Genomic DNA, 20,176 nt, shown 5'->3' with positions numbered 1-20,176 from the left:
GGGAGAGGGCTGGGCTGCTAGTTGCTTTTAGCAGCTCTGACACTGTGTCTCCACCTGAGATGGGCATTGCCTCAAATGAGACAGTAAGAGTAAAGCAGAAGGAGCGGGTAGTGAAAGGGATGGGAGAAAACAACACTACGTGGAAAGAGGAGGAACACAAAGGATGTTCCTAGGCCCAGATTGGCCTGCATATCCCAGCTCACCTTTGAACCAGTCTCTTCCTGCCATGGCTTGCCCTCCCACTTGCAGTAGCTTCTTTTCTTAATGCTCGTCTCCTTCACCATCTCCTCCCACTCACTGTATTTTCTACTTCTCATGTCCATGTATGGACAAACTGCCAAGTCTGGTAGTTTGGGATGAGGTCTATTGGGAGAAAAGCTAAACCAGGATACCACACACACAGACGCGTGCACACACACACACACACTCTCTCTCTCACACACATGCGTATGCACACACACCACGTAGGTCCCAATACTGCCTTCAACATGTGCGGAGATCTAAAAAAAGGCGTTTCAAGTCAAGGCTTTTACATTTCCCAGATCTCCTGATGCATATCCCTGTTTTATCCAGCAAGGAGGCATATTTTCATTGTTTTATGAAGGATGAAAAAAGCTGATGAGTCCTCATTTCCTTCTATATATAACATGGGAAAGCAGCAACTCTGCATACTTCTTTTTTCTTTCTCACTATGGATGAGGAGATAAAATATTTGCAAAGTTGAAAAAAAAAATGAGAGGCAGTAATTTAGGAAGCTAACCTTTCCCTATAGCAGTGCCAGCAGATCTTTCTGGCTTGCTAAGGGATTCAGAATTTGCAGAAGCTTGGAACCTCTGAGCTGCTGGTGATCGCTTTCACAGAATCTTGTAATTACATGCAAGGGCTGACATTTGTAAGGCTGGTCAAATGTCTGGCTTTTAAACTGGGGCTTTGGCAGTGTGCCAGAAGCACCATAAACCACAAGATGGGCACCTTCCTAAGGGTTAATTTTACAAGAAAACTTATTGGAGGAGGACTGTAAAATTATTTAACAGGTAATATAAAGCATTTCGTTTCAAGAAATAGATTACAATATATACTTATATTTTATACTTATATTTTAAAGTACAATGTGAGACTCCACTAAAACAAAATTTCCCCCTTGTAGAGGTTGTCTCTGGGGACCAGGAGGACAGAGACATACTAACCTTTATCTTTAAAGGGTCTTTGATGATAAAGTGAAAGAAGCACTGATATGATACAAAGAGAGACAGATGGGCAGGTACTTTCTATACAAACTCAGTCTTCACAAGTTACTGATGCTGAACCCAGTGGCCTGAGGTGGGGTCCAGAGAAAAAGGATTTAGTTATAAGAAGTTGGATAGAAGAGGAGGCAGGGTTGGGAATAGGGGCCTAGAGAGAGTATGAGAGTTAGGACCTTTATTGGTTTAAGTCTTTGGAACTCAGTTATGGAAGAACTCCGGTTCAACTCATTTCTTTTCTTCTAATAGAAGAAGGTATATATTAATATTACTCCCACCTAGCATAGGAGGATGCATGGGACTGAGATTCAAAGAAGAGGTTAGTGAGTGGACCATCCTGGGCTGTAATCACATATCCTCTTAATTCTCAAACTCTAATCCTTGCTTCTCTGCCCTACTGGTGGACATCTGATCTCAGTTCTTCTGTGAACTAGTTTGGTGTGGCTAAGCAAATCACTCAAAACTCTGAGTCTCATTTTTCCCAGCCAGAAAAATAAGGAGTTAAGTCAAGGGTAATATCTAAAATGGCTCCCAATTTCATGACCCTATGATCTTAGAAATTTAAAAAAAAAAAAAAAAAAGTGCAAGTTTCTTGATTTTGGGGGTTGGGGAAGCAAGCATTGGGCAAATGGCAGAGTAACTGTTATCTATTTTTCTAGATTTCCTAGAGAAGAACAGTATGCTGTCTTATAACATGGGACTCTGCTTTTGAAGCCACAATTAACTACAATTACTTTGTCTCTCTTTCCACTGAAAACTTATATTTATATACAGAGAAAACACAATGTTTTCATTCTTAGGGCTTAAATAAGCTGTAGAAAACTTGGAACTGATGAAACAAGTTGACTTTATTTTGTAAACAATAGACTACAGTGATTGTGGCTAAGTGTGATTTAGAAAGCATGGCATGATGCTGATAACAGGCTTCAATTCTAGATGGCTTAATTCACAGGGCTCAACCACAGGACACAGAGGTGGCTGATAGGGGACAGGTCATTTTCAGAGAAGAAGCAGAAGTAATCCAGGAGCAACTGAGGTGACTTTTGTGAGAAGGAACTGATGATTAGAGTCATTTGAGGCCTGAGTAAAGTGTCCTTCAAATAGTAAACTACTTGCTCAATAGTGTCAAAGTCTTCTCAACTCTAGGTGATAGGAGTGAATAAAATATTCAAAAGCCTCTGCCCTCAAGGAACTCAGACTCCAGTGGGAGAGAAATAATGATAACAATAGCGGCAAAAATAAAATTACTATTAATAATAATAGTAATGTTAGTTATTAAATGTTCACCTTTATGTGTCTGACATCACAACAAGCACTTTAATGCATTATCTCATTTAATCTTACAACAACCCCATGTTAAAGGCATTATCACCCCTCTGAGACTATTGAGGTTATTAAGTTCTGGAGAGAATTTGCCTGAGGACACACGACTAATAAGAGACAGACTCAGAATTTGAACCTAGATCTGTGGAACCCTGAAACTCATGACCATAGCCACTTTATACCCATCCTCATTCTCCATTATTCCTTGGTCCTCTGATTCAGTGATACCCAAGACTGATCACACATAGTGAGTGACACAGACAATGAGCCTACATTACCACTTAGGGGAGCAGGACACCAGAATCTTGAAGCAAAGGTAGCCTTTGAAGAGACTTGAGAAAAACTGGTACAGTATCTAAAAAGACATCACCATACCCAAGGTCATCTAGGATTTTGCCAATGTGTCTTCTAGGAGTTTATAGTTTTGTACTTTATATTTTTTTGTAAAGATTTTATTTATTTATTTGACAGACAGAGAATACAAGTAGGCAGAGAGGCAGGCAGAGAGAAAGGGGGAAGCAGGCTCCCTGCCGAGCAGAGAGCCTGATGCGGGACTTGATCCCAGAACCCTGAGATCATGACCTGAGCTGAAGGCAGAGTCCCAACCCTCTGAGCCACCCAGGTGTCCCTGCACTTTACATTTAAGTCTATTATCCATTTTGAGTTATTTTTGTGAAAGGTCCAAGGTCTCTGTCTGGACTCATTTTTCATATGTGAATGTGCAGGTGTCCCAGCACCATTTGAAGAGACTACTTTTGCTCCATTGAGTTGCTTTAACTCCTTCCTTCGTCAAAGATCAGTTGACTACCTTTATGTCGGTCCATTTCTGGTCTCTCTATTTGGTTTTCCTGGTCTATACATATATTATTTCACCAAAATACACTGTCTTGTCTACAGTAGCTTTATAGTATGTTTTGAAATTAGGTAGTGTCAGTCCTCCAAACTTGTTTTTCTTCTTCAATACCATGTTAGCTCTTTTAGGTCTTTTGCTTCTCCATGTAAACTCTAGAATCAGTTTGTCAATATCCATAAAAACAACTTGCTGGTATTTTGACTGGGATCACATTGGATCTTATCAAATTGAGAAGAACTGACATCTTGATAATATTGAGTCTTCCTATCTATGAGCATGAAGTATCTCCCCAGTTATTTATTTATATAAATTGACATTTTTATATTAACTTTTATCCTGTAACTTTATTATAATTGCTTATTAGTTTCAGGGGTTGGAATTTTGTTTTGGGGGTGTTTTTTGTCTTGTTTATTTGTTTGTTTGTTTCTTGCCAGTTCTTTCAGATTTTCTACAAGATGACCATGTCATCTCCAAACAAAGACAGTTTTGTCTTCCTTCCCAATCTGTATACCTTCTATTTCTTCTTCTTGCCTTACTGCATTAGCAAGGACTTTAAGTGTGATGTTGAAAAAATTAGTGAGATGGGACATCCTTGTGTTTTGTACCTGATCTAATAGGAAAGTCGTGCTGTTCACTGTTTAGTATGTTGTTAGTTATATGTTTTTATAGATAGTGTTTACCAAGCAGGGGAAGATCCACTCCGGCTTACTGAGTTTTTATAATGAATTCGTGTTAGAGTTTGTTAAATTCTTTTTCTACATCTATTGATAATTATATGATTTTTCTTCCTTTGTTTAGTGATATGATAGTTTACATTAATTGATTTTGGAAAGTTTAACCAGCTTGCATACCTAGGATAAATCCCATTTGATCATGGTATATAACTGTTTTTATACTTTTTAAATTTGATTTGCCTATATTTTGTTGAGGACCTATTTATTTTGTAGTTGTTAATTAAAAACTTACCAAAACCTACTGTTTATCTGACTTTGCCTTAGGTGGTGGGCAGAGCTTAGAGCCCAATTTCACAAGCTAAGTTCCGAAGGAAAGAAGTCTTAACTAAAGGGAAAAATACATTTTATCAAAAATATAGATGCTTAGAAAGAAGCTCTGGAAAAATTAAGCTGAACTGAGATATTCATTTAGAAATAAAATTGGGAGACCAAATGATAGGCATGAGTAATTTCATGTTGGTTTTGTTAATTTCAGTTCAATTTTCAGTCACTTATGGCGAATTCTCCCTACTGACCATGGCTGAAATGAGAGACAAGGTATAAAAAACTATTTTCTGCAGTTCTAAAGATTTTAAGGAGACTTCCTTTAACTGTTCAGGAGGTTTACATTCGCATTCATATTACCATTCTCTCTCTCTCTCCCCATCTCTCTCCTGGTACCATTTTACTCTATTATGATCAGACTCTTTCCTACAGTCACATTTCCCTAGAGTCCCTTGGTACCAAGGCAGGATGCTGATCTATATCTGCTCAGGTACATTTTTTAATGGTTATAGCCTTAGGGGAATAAGGTATTATAGAAACAAACTGTAATTGATTCCTCCAAGGATTTTTATGGAAATGGGCCAAAATTACAAATGTAATAAATGACACAATTATTAATTCATTCTTAATATATTAATTTTAGTTTCCATGGATATGTCTGCAAATTTTGGTACAAAAATATGAATACTATTGAGATCAGATCTTAAGATCTAAATATACTACCTAAGAATTAATAAGTCACTGTCCTGATGCCTTAAGATTTCCATACTTCTAAATTTATCAGGGTTCAGGATTATAAAGGTATTTTAATAAAGTATTTGCTATTAACATCTCCAAATATTCTTGCAAAATTAGAACCATCAGTATTCAAAAATATTTACTTTTTAAAAAAAAATTATTTATTTATTTGAGAACAAGAAAATGAGAGAGAGAGCCTGTGCTCCCGTGCATGAGAGGAGGGAGGGTCAGAAGGAGAAGCAGACTCCCTGCTGAGCAAGGGAGCCTGATGCTATGCGGGACTCCATCCTGACACTCCAGGATGATGACTTCAGCTGAAGGCAGCAGCCCAACCAACTGAACCACCCAGGCGCCCTCAAAAATATTTACTGATTCTGGGTAGATGACATTGCCCCAGACTAAATTACCTCTGAGTGACCTGTTTGATTTAATTTACTTTACTTTTCCTCTTTTTTTTTTTTTTTTTTAAGATTTTATTTATTCACTTGACAGAGAGAGACATAGAGCGGGAACACAAGCAAAGGGCGCGGGAGAGGGAGAGGTGGGAAGCCCAATGCGATGCTCAATCCCAGTCCTGGGATTGTGACCTGAGCCAAAGGCAGGTGACTGAGCCACCCAGGTGCCCCTTTACTTTTCCTTTGCACCTTGACATCTAGAATCCATCATAATTCAATTTCTTTTCTTTCCACATAAGAACACAGTCAGAAATGTGGATACCATACTAGAATTCATGAGTCCAATTTCTTTCCAATGGAAGACGGATGGACATGACAAGTGCTTCTCTGTGCCCAGGGACCATAAGATAGAGCATGAGCACATCATATGCATTTCTTGGGCTGGGACCAGGGCAGCTAAATACATAGAACAATAACTTAAGGTAGGCAAAGCAACTATTTGACACCATGGTGGGTTTCTGGCTCCTTGAATAACAGAGTGGAACAAATCCTCCCACAAGCAGAATGCTCACTTTGGAACTGTTAGCACAGACAGCAATAAACATCTCTATCACTCTATTTTAGAGTCTCTTTGTTACAGCAGCTTAGCTTTACTCTAACTAATATAGCCCCTTCTGAATGCATTTCAAGATGCATTTTAAAAATAGAATCATGGACTAAAAAGGATGTGACATGAAAATTGTCCTAAAGAGCTAAGCATACTTGACTTCTCTGAGAACTGTCAGAATTATTTTTTTAAGTCCTTCAGAAAGAGAGCTGAGCTATGTTTATTTAAACTCACCCTTCAGATACAAGTACGTAAAAGGAGCAAGAAAAGGGAATGCCATTCAAGACTGGATGAGAAGAATGAGCAAAGCGCATGGAAATTACTTCACTGATAGAACGAAAAGTGTGGTCAATTCTTAGATGCCTTCAAACAGTTCTTTAGGGACAACATCTTAATAGTATTTTTCAATGTGGCTGAAAGATATTCCCAGTTACTACTATGCGCAGAGGCTCTGAAATTTACTGAAGTGGCTTTCCTAGTTCCTTAAAGGCTTACTGTTTTAATACTTTTTCTGTAAGAAAGGCTTTTTTTTTTTTTTTTTAAATGTAGCGTAACAGTAAGTGGCAGCCTCTGAAGAAGGGTGGGTTTGAAATCATTTGCACCTTTTAGTCCTCAGTCAAATTTTTACCTTGAACACAATAGCAAGGAGGGAGACATCCACACCTCCAAAACAGTAATCAAGTTGCAATCTTTATTAGTTTTTGAAACTTAATCTTTTAATTAAGTCCTAAAGTCATTTAGTTTGAACAGAACACCAGGGAGAATGACCCTGGTTGCTCACTTGCATCCACAGCACCAGAAAGCTGTTTGCAGGATTTTCATCTCTTTTGGCAGGTCCCCTGGGCTAACTCTGCCTGTGGGTCTCACTGTCATTTTTATGTAAGCTGAACTAGCATATTTTGTTGCTGGATACTTGAAACTGTTTTCCAGAGCAAAGGCAGTCTTTTTAGTTGGATGTCTTTTGATTATTAAACACCCAAGGAGCTTCGAGAAAGCAAGAGCAGGGTTTACCACATTTTGTGGGATGAATGAATGAATGTGTGCACGTGTGAGTGTATCTGTGAAAACTGCCTATTCCAATGGTAAGCACCCAGAGGGTTAAAAACACTTTAATAGCTAGAATTTCGTTGTCTGTTACGCTATTTCTCCTGTGCTTCATTAGGACCAGTTTATAAAATAATATTCAAATGTGATAGAATTGAGATGGGTTTGGCCCCAGCACTGCATTTTCCCAGAGGGAAGTAAGTTACACCGGCTCTAATGTTACATTGCTTCCAGGGCCAGCAGTTAACTCAAGGATTGCCAAGAACAATAAGGCTTCATACAGTGGGGATGACGTGACCAGGACAAAAAAACACAGGATGTCAGAGAAGGGAATTTATGAGGGAGAAAAGAGTCATCATATGACCACCTGAAAGGAAGTTTTCAAAGCAAACGGGAATATCAAAGGGAAAAGAAGAAAGCAAGAGGGAGGGGAGAGCTGTGAGGGGATGAAAGGGAGGAGCACACATTCTTGTCAATTTTGCTCTGGTTCCCTTGTATATTACATAAGGTAACTCTTCCAGAGAGCCCAGAATTGCCAGCAATGGTTGTCACACCCTCTGAAATCTGTCAGCATTTAAAGCTGACGGAGGGCATGCCCTTAGCGTTGCCGTTGGAGGATGTCCTGGTTTCTTTCCAAGTCATGTCTGTGAATTTGGACAGATGTAGTGATAAAAATATTTGCCAAGTAAATATAAAGTTAAAGAAACATTGGGCTGGTCTCCGTTTTACCAGTTCGAAGCAAAAGAGCAAACTTGAATGCAAATGAGGGATTCAATTAGAAAAGCCGTGTCCTGGCAGCATTTCAAGGAAAGCAGAGGGAGGCCAGGTGATTTGATAGAAACAGGCCTTCCACCCTGATAACAGAAATAGGCTGAATAAATATGAAAGCTGCTTTAGCTAAGTTACACTGCACATTTTTTTCCTGCAAATTTCCAGCCAATAACTCACTGTCTGAAAGTCTTTCCTCTCTAAAAACACTACCTTGTACCTGGAAAGCAGGATTCAAGGTTTTTTCTTTGACTCCAGAGAGAATATTTTCCCCATTACTCCGGGGATTCACTTTCCCACCTGGACTTCATTTCTGTTAACTATATTGACTCTCATAAAATGAACTAAAATTATTTTTGCTGTTCACTTCTCAGTAAAAATTCCATTGCCATGTATCATGTCTAGCCTCTTTTGTTAAACTTATTAGCACCAAAGCGTCCAAGTCAGGCTCAGAGGGCAGAAGGCACGCACGAGATCTGAAATGTCCATCAAGGAAGTTCAGATCTGTCCCTCTGAGACAGGCTTAGCAGCCAATTCAAATCTTTAACAGGAATCTGGGAGTTTTAGAGCCCCTGGAAGCCTCATCTGGATCTATTTTTCCAGAAGTAACACAGGACTTTCTTTGGTATTTGACCAAATGTGGCTTTTCATCCTGAGAGTGCAAGCAGGCGGTCCGGTGCCCTCTGGAATCATCCTGGAAACATTATGTTAGAGCAGCTGCAGCAGTTGCTGGAAGTCAGAGTGGAAAAGTCTGGTTCCTCTTCCAGGAGAACTTAAAAGGGGCCAGAGTCTGTTCCCACCGTGTGCCTTCCTGAAATCCAGTTGTGTGGCACAGTGGAATTCTTCCCTTTGCGCAAAGGGTGGCTGGTTTTGCTGCCCTCAGGGTTTGTCTTTAAAAGGCTGGGGAGCGGAGATAGGCTGGGAGGGAACGGGCTTCCGAGGCTGAAGGACCTCGGAAGTACTGGTATATATGAGATGCTCCAGGACACTTTGAATGTGGGGATGATGTCTGAGTTTCCAAGAAATGGGAATTGAATGCTTACTATTGAAATTACCCTGGTATGAGATCATTTTTGGCAATTAAACCCCTTTCAAAAGATAGCTCTACCATAGTCAAAATTTTGTTCTAATAGAATGAGTGTTACAGTGGCTTTGTGGGCCATAAATCTAAAAGTGAAGGTAAATCTAAAGCAAATCTAAAGCAAATCTAAAGCAGGCAGGGAGGCAGCTGGAACTAGGGCAAGTCTGGAGAAGTCAGGGTAGTTTCCTCAGGGCCGATCTGTACCTCTCTGACCATTGTCCCATGAGCCATAATAAACAAACGTTTTGTCTGTCTGTCTGTCTTCCTTCCTTTCTTCCTTCCTTCCTTTCTTTCTTTCTTTTGAAGTAGGCTCCACACCCAGCATGGCACCTTACATGGGGCTTGAACTCACAACCCTGAGCTCAAGACCTGAACTGAGATCAAGAGTCAGACATTTAACTCCTGAGGCACCCAGGCACCCCAAGGGGGGCATTTTCTTAAGTGAAGTTAAGTGTTGTGTTCAGCTTGGCTCTCTGAACAAGTTCTTGAGTTTTCGTTTTACCTTATCAAGGTGGATGTTGCCATACCTACAATTAATTACCATGTCTAGTTGAGAATGCTGTTAGAAGCCTATTTGTTTTTCCTAAAATAGAGATGTTCATCCATTAGGAAAGTACTGACTTAAGAAGGCCTTCCTCTACCTGTTATTTTGCCAATCAACAATTCTGTGTTTTGGATCTTCAGTTAGGCAACACTTTGGGTTACAATCATTATCACTGTGATCAAGCAGCAACTATTTGCTGAGTTTGTCTTAGAAATATAATGCTAGACCCTGGCTGTGCACAGAATAAATCTATGCCCATGAAAGAATTCCAAACTGGTGGTGAGCACAGGATACATAAACAAAAAATCTATGGACCAAAAATGAGAGGGCAGTAGTTAATTGTTCAGATTAAACTACCGAAAGATTTCAAAAGATATAATGACCACTAAGAGTTGGCATATTGTCGGAAGACTACTCAGAGGTTACTATTCGATTGTATCAGTGTGTGTGGTGTGTTTCTGTTTGGGCCTCAGGGGTGTGATAGTGATGGTGTGTGTGATTCTGGTGCCCATGGGGGTATGAGTGTGTGTGCGTATGAGTGTGTGTATGAGTATACGAGCATGTGGAAGTGTGCTATAAGGAAGACACACAGGGTTGGAGCTGGCAAAGTTTCTCACATGTTCTGAGATTTATCAGCTCAGCATGAGCTGTGGGTCACAGAAGATGCATCCATGGAGGATGCATGACAAGAAATCTCTAAAACTATATTCTAGCAGCGATGCCTGGGTGGCTCAGTGGGTTAAGCCTCTGCCTTCTGTTCAGGTCATGATCTCAGGGTCCTGGGATTGAGCCCCACATCAGGCTCTCTGCTTAGTGGGGAACCTACTTCCCCCTCTCTCTCTCTGCCTGGCTCTCTGCCTGCTTGTGATCTCTCTCTGTCAAATAAATAAATAAAATCTTAAAACAAACAAAAAACCCTATTTCTAGGAGAAAACACCAGTCCTGAGAGGGCTGAGAAAATTATCAATGGCCAAATAAGTTTAGGAAATGCTGCAAACTAAATCACGCTTTTAAAGATGCAAGGGGCGCTTGGGTGGCTCATTCGGTTTAGCATTTGCCTTTGACTCAGGTCATGATCTTGAGGTCCTGGGATCCAGCCCCGTGTGGGGCTCTCTGCTTAGCAGGGAGTCTGCTTCTCCCTCCGCTCTTCGTCCTGTTCATGCTCTCTCTCTCTTTTCCAAATAAATAAATAATTTTTTAATGATGATGCAAAATCAAAGTTACATATAAATTTGTTGGCATACCAATTCACATCCTTGAGAAGAGATTTCCTCTCCCTCTTCACATACTTTGAATGCACTGGTTTAGGGAGATACATAAGGCACCTATTGTTCAGTCCGAAAGGAATAAATATTAACATGCAAGTAATGGAATATGATCAAAGGTTCCTGGGCAGATGGGAAACATGCACCAAGTGGTTTTTTAGAAAAATTAATCTAGTAAGGTAGAATATGGAATAAGAAAGGGGAGGCTAGCACCAAGAGACTGTTCTGAATTCTCTAAATCCATTCTCATATGACTTACAAAGTGTTGGGAATTTTTGTTTGTTTCCTTTTTTAAAGCTTTTCTTTTTAGCTTTGGACCAATTTCCTTAAATAAAGGACGATTTCAAATCCCAATAAACGAAGATAAAAATAAAAGTGATTTGGATAATGACAGAGGCACAGCAGGGGCCCCTGAACAAGAGTGAGAAAAGGACCAATATATAATACATGGGTTCTGGGAGAGAATCAAGGGCTAATCAGAAAGCGATGATTTCATAAGGGACATAGGAAATAATATCCAAGTTGCAAATGGCTAAGTAGTCCATCAACTAAAGAGAATTGGAATGATCTAAAAGTTGCTAAAACACAATCTCATGGAGCTAAAAATAGATCAAGGCCTCAAACTCTAGTGGGGCTAATGGAAGCAAAATGGCACCTGACTTTGTGGGTATCAGCCTCACTTTTAAATTTACTCAAAAGATAGAGGGGAAAGAGAGGAGTACCCAGGACTTGAAAAGTATCTGCTTGGACCTGGCATTGTGAAAACTGATGAAGCTTGCCTGGTGGCAACCCTCCAAGCCAGTGGCTGTGACTTGGTGTCAATGTCTTCCCCCAGAATCTTCAGTATTTCCTTCCTACCCCACATAACGCAATGCTGAACAAGTTAGCATATTTGGGGCCATATTATTGTCTCTGAGCAGAAATGTCTGTCCTTCGGGGATTAAAATTATCCATGAGCCACTTTAGGTTTGATTTAGTTCTTACTACTCTTTCTTGACTTCTCATTTTCCTATCCCTCCTCACTGTCCTTCTCTTCTTTACCCCCCCTTCCCCCTTTTTCGGTGTAACATGTTAAATTCACCTGCAATCCTTTGCACATTGCCCTAGATTCTCACAAACAAAACAGACATCAGCAATCTGGCAAGGTAATAAACATAGAAAGTAAACATAGTATTATTTTAGGCAGGTGTGTATTTGTTTGTTGTCAAGGAAAATCAAGACTGTCGTGAGAGACCATTCTTGAGAGGGGAACTGTTTCTGTAGTGGAGTCTGATTTGACTCCAGACAAGGTAAAATGAAGATGTGGGGTCTTGCCCAAGCAAAACTTTGCATTTCATGCCTCCTTTAAGCAGATTTTTAAGATTTCTAACTGGGTACCTGTGAGGCAGAAAGAATGGCCAAAATGGAGATTATGTAGATGGTGCGGTTTAGCCCTCTCCCGCCCAGTGTCCATTGTGTTTCCCTAAACACAGGCTACAGTGGAACATGGAGAAGAAAATGTCATGCCTCAAATTCTTAAATGTTGCAGCCAAATCCTTCCCCATTTAACTTGATTCAGGCCTGTATTTTCCATTTTATTCTCTCCAAGACCTTCAAAAGAAATACTATATTAAGGAGAAATAAATCTTGTACCTTTGACATCAATCTAGGTATTCCATCCTAATAGTAATGAACTTAAACTATTTCTTTACATTTGTACATATTTTATTTTTCAGTTAAGAGCCTCTATGTGAGAATTTTGATTTCAGAAGGGTCTAATCTATTTTCCCTGATCAGCACACCCTAAAATGACAATTAAACCTCATGTTACCTTAATATGTAAAACACATTTATTAATGGCCTGAAGAAAGAAAGCATCAGGAAATGTCATTGTAGGTGGAATAATATTTCGGGAGCTTTAGGTTAGTGAAAACAAGTGATTATAAAAACATTTTGCTCCCATCTCTAAGTGAAGCAGTCATTATCTAAAATAATCTGTCAACACTAAAAAAAGTATATATATTTTTTCAGCTTACTAAAATTATTTATTTTAAAAACAGTCACTTCTTTGGATATTTTTTCCCCTTTGGATAGTTTTAAAATTAAATATACTGGCACATGCATGTGTGTATGTTTTAATGTTTCCATTATTTATTTTGTAATTCACAACAAAATAATGATACTGCTAGGCTTTATATGCATTATGATTTATCTAGGAAAAAACCTGGCTTTATTAAAGAAAACCCTATTATAGGTCAAATCCTACCAAGGCAGAATGTTTTGTTTAACAAAAGACATTAAGCCACAGTGTATCAAATCATAACATGTGGTATCCAGTACAACAAAATTCAAGAACACCAAAGAATATCTGAATAACCTCTTGAGATCCCTCCATGGGATTCGACCTGCTTTTTGGGTCTCTAAATCACAGCAAACTATATCCATCAGAGAACATTTTATCTTCCTGTGAACGTTGCCTTTAACAACAAAATAACGAATTACAAATATTATAAAAAGCTAGATCACTTACCATAAATGCCGGTTGAGATGCAGGGAAATGCCTGTGAATAAACCACAAAAATAACAGTAAATTTTAAAACAACTCTGCTTAATCTGACATCTTCTAGTTCAACATCTATTTACTTGATAATGGGATGCCCTCTATTCACATACTCAGGCCCCTAAAACGCCTCTCAGTTGGAGTAGGAGATACCGTGGAAAATGGGCATATTTGATTAACTGAAAACTTAACAGCAGCAATTGTATTCAGGAGAGCCAACTGTCAAATTTCCAGGAATCTTGTGAACCAACTGTTAAACATAGTTATAATTAAGAAATTAAATCATATAATTCTGCAATGAGATGTTACATCTAAAACAAATATTCAGAAATCATCTGATCACCTCCTAACTATTTTGCCCACATTTTACTATTGCCTCTGCCCTTGAGATGACTTACGTCTATTATACATTTGTATGATATAAGTAATGTATATCATATTTAATATAAATGCTATATCCATTTATATAACACATATATTATATAACATAAATATATATTAATTATAAATGTGTATACAATATAAATACTATAAAATGGTGTTGCTAACGAGCATCCTATCTCAGTTGGACATTAAGTGATGTCATGTTAGTGGCTTAAAATCTGAAAATATCAATCAACGTACCTGTTGGACTATACTTGTGGGTCAACTAAAACCATAGGTTGGCTATAGATAGAAAATTATTATAATGTTTGCAAAAGTTTTTGTAAGAATTGATCAGCTGTATAGAATCTATAATAAGGTATTGCATATTCTATTCTTGTAAGTTGTGTGCTACACAGTCTTTTTATCAGTAAAATTTAAACAAAGTGTATATATATGTTTGTGTGTATATATATATATATATATATATATGCTCATTTTCTTAAAGTCAGTTTTTTTACAGAGGCACTACTGCTTAAACCATTTGTAATGGACTGAATGTTTGTGTCTTCCCAAACTGACATGGTGAACCCCAATGTGATGGTATCTGGAGGTGGGGTCTTCGGGAGTTAATTAGGGGGAGGGTGGAGATGATAGGGTTCTAGTTCTCATAGGAAGAGGAAGAGAGCTAACCCTCTGTGCTTTTCCCCTTCTGAAGACACAAGGAGAAGACAGACATCTGCAAACCAGAAAAGCAGCCATCACCAAATACCAGATCTGTGGGTATGATGATCTTAGACTTCCTAGCCTCCAGAACTGTGAGAAAGAAATGCTGGTTGTTGAAGCCACTCAGTCGAGGGCAGTGTGTTAGAGGGGCCCAAACTGCCCAAGACCCTGTATTTTAAGCAGCAATGTGTAAAGAATCTGGCTGAAAGAGTCAAGGAACAAATGTGACTAGAGAGCTAGCTCTAATTTAGGCTCTCTAACAGGGGAATGTGATCTGAGCATAACAATGTCCTGTGCCAATGGACCTCTGTGTAAATTTAATTAAGTTGTTTTCATCTTTTCCGTATTTTTATTTTTCAGCTGAAAATGAAGGTGATAACGTTCACCATATAGAAATGTGCTGTAAAAATCGATGACGGAGTTTTTAACAAATGTGACTGACTGTGCCGTAGAACCCAAACACCGCAGCCGTGGTTGACTATAATACCAAATGTTATTGCTGAGCTCAATGATGATGGAATGTCTGTCTTTTTTCTTTATATCTTTGGGTTAAATGTGTACTACATTTTATTTTCTGTAACATTTTTATAGACTGCATGTTTATTCCCTTTATGTGGATGTCCTATTTAAAAAGTTACAATTCATGTGATTTTGTTGTAGAAGGAGTTAATAATGGATTCTGTTAAGCTCACCTACAGGTCTGCAAAGTGATAGTTTTCTTTTTTCTGTTCTTTTACTAGTAAATACTAATAAATAGGACAATTTCTGAAAGGGACTAGGAGCTACTTTTTAAATGAATTAATGAGTTCTTTTTTCTTTTCTTTTCTTTTTTTGATTCCTTGGGTTCTGGAGGTGCCAATAAGATTGTGAGGAATGTTCTTGAATGATTCAATAAATTGAAGGATACAGAACAATGAAGAGATAGCATGTAGCAAATTCTCCTGGAAATGTTCTAGTCTTTTTAAAGGCATTCACCAAGACCACTGACAGGCCTTTTTCTCAACATAAAAACCAGCTGCAAGCTTACTGTAAGCAATTTGTTACTAATAGAAAGGGCCCCAGAGGTCAGCAATGGCCGACTTAAAAATACAAATACAAACTAGAGAGGATTCGGGGTCATCCCTATCATTTTTGCTGTGTTCACTCACATTCTGCTATGCCTTTTAAACGAAATAGAGGGAATTGAGTGTACAGTGCCTCAGGAATTCCGTGAGAGTGAACTGAGCACATAAACCTCACCTGTCTTATGTTTGAGACAGAGAAAGAGAGAGGTTTCAGACCTGCCGCATCATCAAGCAGAAGCCAGAAGATACCAGGATGTTTTCGGCAAGCAAGCCCACTTTAAACCCCACCTGGATGTCTTTCCAGTTCACCTTGTTGGGCACTTAGCTGAACTTTCCTGGGCCTCAGTTTCCTCTTTAGTAAATGGAAACTAAAGGGTCTGTGGGAGGAACAAAGGACACTGTATCTGACAGGCAGTAATATCTCCATCAAGCTCCACATCAAGGGGAATTGGTGCCCTACACCAATGTGTACCGTGGTACTGTTGATACTTTGAACCAGATAATTTCTTTGTTGTTAGGGGCCGTGCGGTGCATTGCAAGATGGTTGGTAGCATTCTTTGACTCTATCCACTTGATGACACTGTTCTTCCCCCATTTGTGACAATAAAAAAATATACCTCAATCTTGTCAAAGTTCCCCTGGGGGGCCAAATCATCCCTGGAGGAGGAAAACTGCCCTACAGTCTGGGGCCTAGACCTCAACTGTGCTGTCAGCAGGTCGTCTCCAACAGTCAACTTTTCCAGGATTGCCTCAGATGGCTACTCCACTCAGGGTCCTGCCCCTTTCCAGGACAGTCCACATCCAAAGACTAATTAATACAGAGTGGAAAGGCTTGGCTCATCTTAGCTTAATGCAGTGCAACACTGAAGGGCCCGACCAGCTCCAGAGCTCCTCTTTCCCTCTGCCCACTCCTGATTTGCTCCCCTCTCTTCCCCAGGTGTAATCCCAAGGGCACACCTAAATAAGCACCATGCACCCTAATCTCTGTCTCAGAGTCTCCCTCCTGGGGAACTGATCTAACTACTTTCTGCTTCCCTCTTAGGGCCAGTTATAGGAGTCTTTTGCCCATTAGATCTCGCAGAAGAGAACATACTGAACAGTTAATGGCAACTTGCATTTGCCTTACCTCCCAGCAATATCTTGGAATCAATCATGTAACTTAGTAATTGAGTCTGAATGTACCAACTGCCTTGCCTGTTTTAACAAGGACAAATAGCTTTATCTGAAAATGACATCATTGCCTTGAATGTGAAGGCAAATGGTCGTGTAATGGAGAATGGCTTCAGTAATATTATTGTATTAATTCAAACAAACAAACAAAAAAGCAATGATAAAGCAGAGATGGAAATACAATATCACGGGGAAAGTTCAGTTTATGTAAAATACCTCTGTATATAATTCGTCCAAACTAAATCTCCTCCATTAATCACCTTTATTGAGAGAGAGGGAGATGGATGGAAGGAGGCAGAGACTGAGGAAAGTGTGAGAGAAAGAAAAAGAGCGTGAGAGAGAGAGAGGGGTTGAGAAATAAAGGGTGAACAAGTGAGCTCACCTAAGGGATTTTACAGTGTATAGTCTGTGTTGTTCACCATAATAAATTTTTGATAGTGTCACCAGAAGTGAGTAGCATGGGATTTCTTTATTTCAAAGTTGTATTTAACATAACCACCTCCCACAAAAATCGTCTCCCGTGGACGAATGAAAGATTGTACCAAAACCCAGGCCAGTTAGCCTGGTTTGTTTCAAGTGCACATAACTCAGCAGTCACCTGTGGAACTTAGGGAATGACATCACCAGCCTGATTTGTAAGGTGCCATATTCTCCTTCCAGAAGCCCAAGGAGCAAAAAGTCTCCATGCTAATCAGGCCCCAGCATACAGCCATCAGAAAACTTGCTTCATAACATTTGACTTTTAGGCTTATTTTTCCAAGTCAACATGCACTTTTCCAAGTCACATGCTTGGGGCAAAAGTAATCATTTGATTTGGAGGGTGAGAGGGGATTTTTCTTTTATGAAATTATAGATTGAGCCACTAGCTGGAAAATACTTCCTTAACCCAGAATGTTTGTTTCAAATACATTTGTAGAAACACTGAAATCCTCAGGGCTGTCGATTATGCCTCCCATCTTTTTGAATGTCTATTTCCACTCCTCCATTTGAGGGCAAGGAAAGAAATACCCCACCACCTTCTTTATCTTGATTCTAACAGAGCCTCAAAACCAAAATGGTAAGTAAGTCCTAAGCCAACATCATAACCATCCCTTGCATTTCTCTGGCCCTTGATTCTTGGTTCATGTTTTCCTATAAAGTGGGAATTTCTTTCTCGCTTCTTCATCCACTCTCTTTGCCATCTACCCATTGCTTCTACAACAGCCTTGCCAGCTGGATAGGATTGACTCCATCCTGAGCTGCACGGGAAGGTGTTGATTGACTTAAGTAAGTAGCACACATTCCCCTTAGCCACAAAGAGAGAGTTGGAAAGTTCTGACATCAGTGAGCTGTGGGTGTAAATTAACTGTAAAGTGCTCCCAGTTTTGAGAATCTTTCAATTGCTGAGCCAACACTTTCCTTCTTAGTGAGTCAGTTTTAGTTAGATTTTCCATTATTTGCAAGCAAAAGCATGCTACCTGATACACCTTCCACTTAACTGTTTTTAATTACATATCCCATTTCACTGAGGAAGTTATCGATTGCAAGAAACACCATTATTTTGTTGTACTTTGTGTACCACTACGGAAGCTCTTTGAGTTGAAATACAACACGTGTTTTCTTATCATTTAGGATTTTTATTGCATACTTAATTGAAATTGTTATTTTGGATTTTTTTAGATAATTTCTTAAATTACATCTTGCTCTAGGGAAAAGATTAAAAAGAGATAAATTGGACAAGTTTCCTAAAATTTATCCTCCTGCAGAGTCCAGTACTTCTAAATCATTTTCCACTACAGAGTCACAGGTAACCATTCTCTACAGTTTCATCCTTGTGCTCTTAAGATAGGTGTTGTTGATCCAGTTCTTCACCAGTGCCCCACTCTGGACTTCTTTTCCAAGCTTCTAATACTTTCTCTAAAAGTTTTGAAGTTGGCTTCTTCTTTGTTGCCAAAAAAAGGTTTTCAGACAATAGCCAAACACACTACTCCCCCTCATATGGCCTCTAATTGGTTGGTTGGCTGAAAGTCAAGAGGTTACAACTGCCCAGTCAGTCTACCAGGAACAATGACCAAGTATACACATGTACAGGCAGTGAAAACTCACCATGACTATGTTTGACTGTAAAACACCTCTGGGTATAGGTGGTATCCTACTTTCAAAGAAGATAAGATATGAGAAAGTGAGCATCTTAGAAATAATGGAACATCAAGGTACCTTTCTCTGTCTTTAGGGGTTTGGTTACCAGGATAGTGGGTTGTGCCACAATCCCTTTATCCAGAATGCAGAATACTTGAGTGTTTCTCAGACTGTGATATGACTAACTCTAGGAGTATGCAAGATATTTTGAGGTGGCAAACAGACGGCCATTACTCATTTCAATGTAATATCTACATATGATTTTGATAGGCCCCATATCCTCATTACTTTTTCCAAGTCCTCATCTCTCCTTCTATCTACGTGCTTTACCATGTGATTTTACAGTTTCTCTATTAGGGGAGGAAGTCTTTTCTTTATATTCTTGATGATGGACTTGAGCATATGATTTTGTTTGGCCAATGGGATAATAGTAGACATAACATTTAGATTTGAACTTTTATACTCCTGACTTTAGAGAAGAAGCATGAGAAGGACATGCTTCAAGTAGCCCGAGGCTGAGAGACAAGTAGAGTCTGAAATCAGCCTAAGGCAGATGTGTCCTAATGAGCCCGCTGGTATATGAGCAAGGAAGACATGCTTCTTATTATGTCACTAAGTTTGGGGGTTGTTTGTTACACAGCATTACTGTGCCAAAAGCAATGACATATATATGCTAAAACTCTAAGTTATTGTAAAGACTTACAAAAAGGAATATTGGTTTTCCACTTAGGGTGATGATACAAAGTTTCCTATGAAAATAAAAATTCTTAAAGAGTCAATTAAAATATTAGATGATCATCATATTAGGAAGTGGAATGTGAATGCTTAAAGTTAGGGAAATACTGATGCAGCAAATAAAGATTTGAACTGAAAGGCAAGAGATCAGAGCCACTCATTAGCTATAATCTGAGAGCCACCAGTGTATTCCCTCAGTGCCTCAGTTTTCCCATCTGTAAAAGGAGCAGAGTTGGATTAGATGGTTTATTCAGCTATTTAATTCTATGATGGTAAAAAATAGCCTCTTATGCTTTTCTACAGCTCAGAATAAAGATGACAGAGTCAGGCAATTTCATAGCATCCTGAATGCCTTATGCTGTTTGGACATGGGTGGTGGCATCATGGCAACAATGATGGATGTCAGTTTTGAATTATTGTAATGTGCCAAGCACCAGACTAAGAGCTCTATGTATATTATCTGATTAATTCTCAAGAAAAATCCTATGATAAAAAACACATTACCCCTTTTCAATAAACATGGAGGATCAGTAAAGCCAAGAAAGCAACTCCCTCAAGCTCAGAGAAAGGAATGCGAACTAAGGGATTTATTATTTTACAAAAG

The 20,176-nt window shown here is 39.1% G+C and overlaps 1 protein-coding gene across 2 annotated transcripts in view; it reads right to left on the bottom strand.

Moving 5' to 3' along the window:
• The window catches only part of MACROD2 (mono-ADP ribosylhydrolase 2), a 1,974,291-nt gene that overhangs the window by 554,289 nt on the left and 1,399,826 nt on the right, over positions 1-20,176 (bottom strand). For both annotated transcript variants that reach the window (XM_059134074.1, XM_059134073.1), the window contains exon 7: positions 13,367-13,397. In XM_059134074.1, the coding sequence (XP_058990057.1) occupies positions 13,367-13,397 (31 nt within the window). The remainder of the gene's footprint in view (positions 1-13,366; positions 13,398-20,176) is intronic.

Source organism: Mustela lutreola, chromosome 9 (genome assembly GCF_030435805.1).
Source record: "Mustela lutreola isolate mMusLut2 chromosome 9, mMusLut2.pri, whole genome shotgun sequence".
Classification (NCBI taxonomy): domain Eukaryota; kingdom Metazoa; phylum Chordata; class Mammalia; order Carnivora; family Mustelidae; genus Mustela; species Mustela lutreola.
The sequence above is the reverse complement of the archived record's forward strand: the minus strand, read 5'-3'. Positions and strand labels throughout refer to the sequence as shown.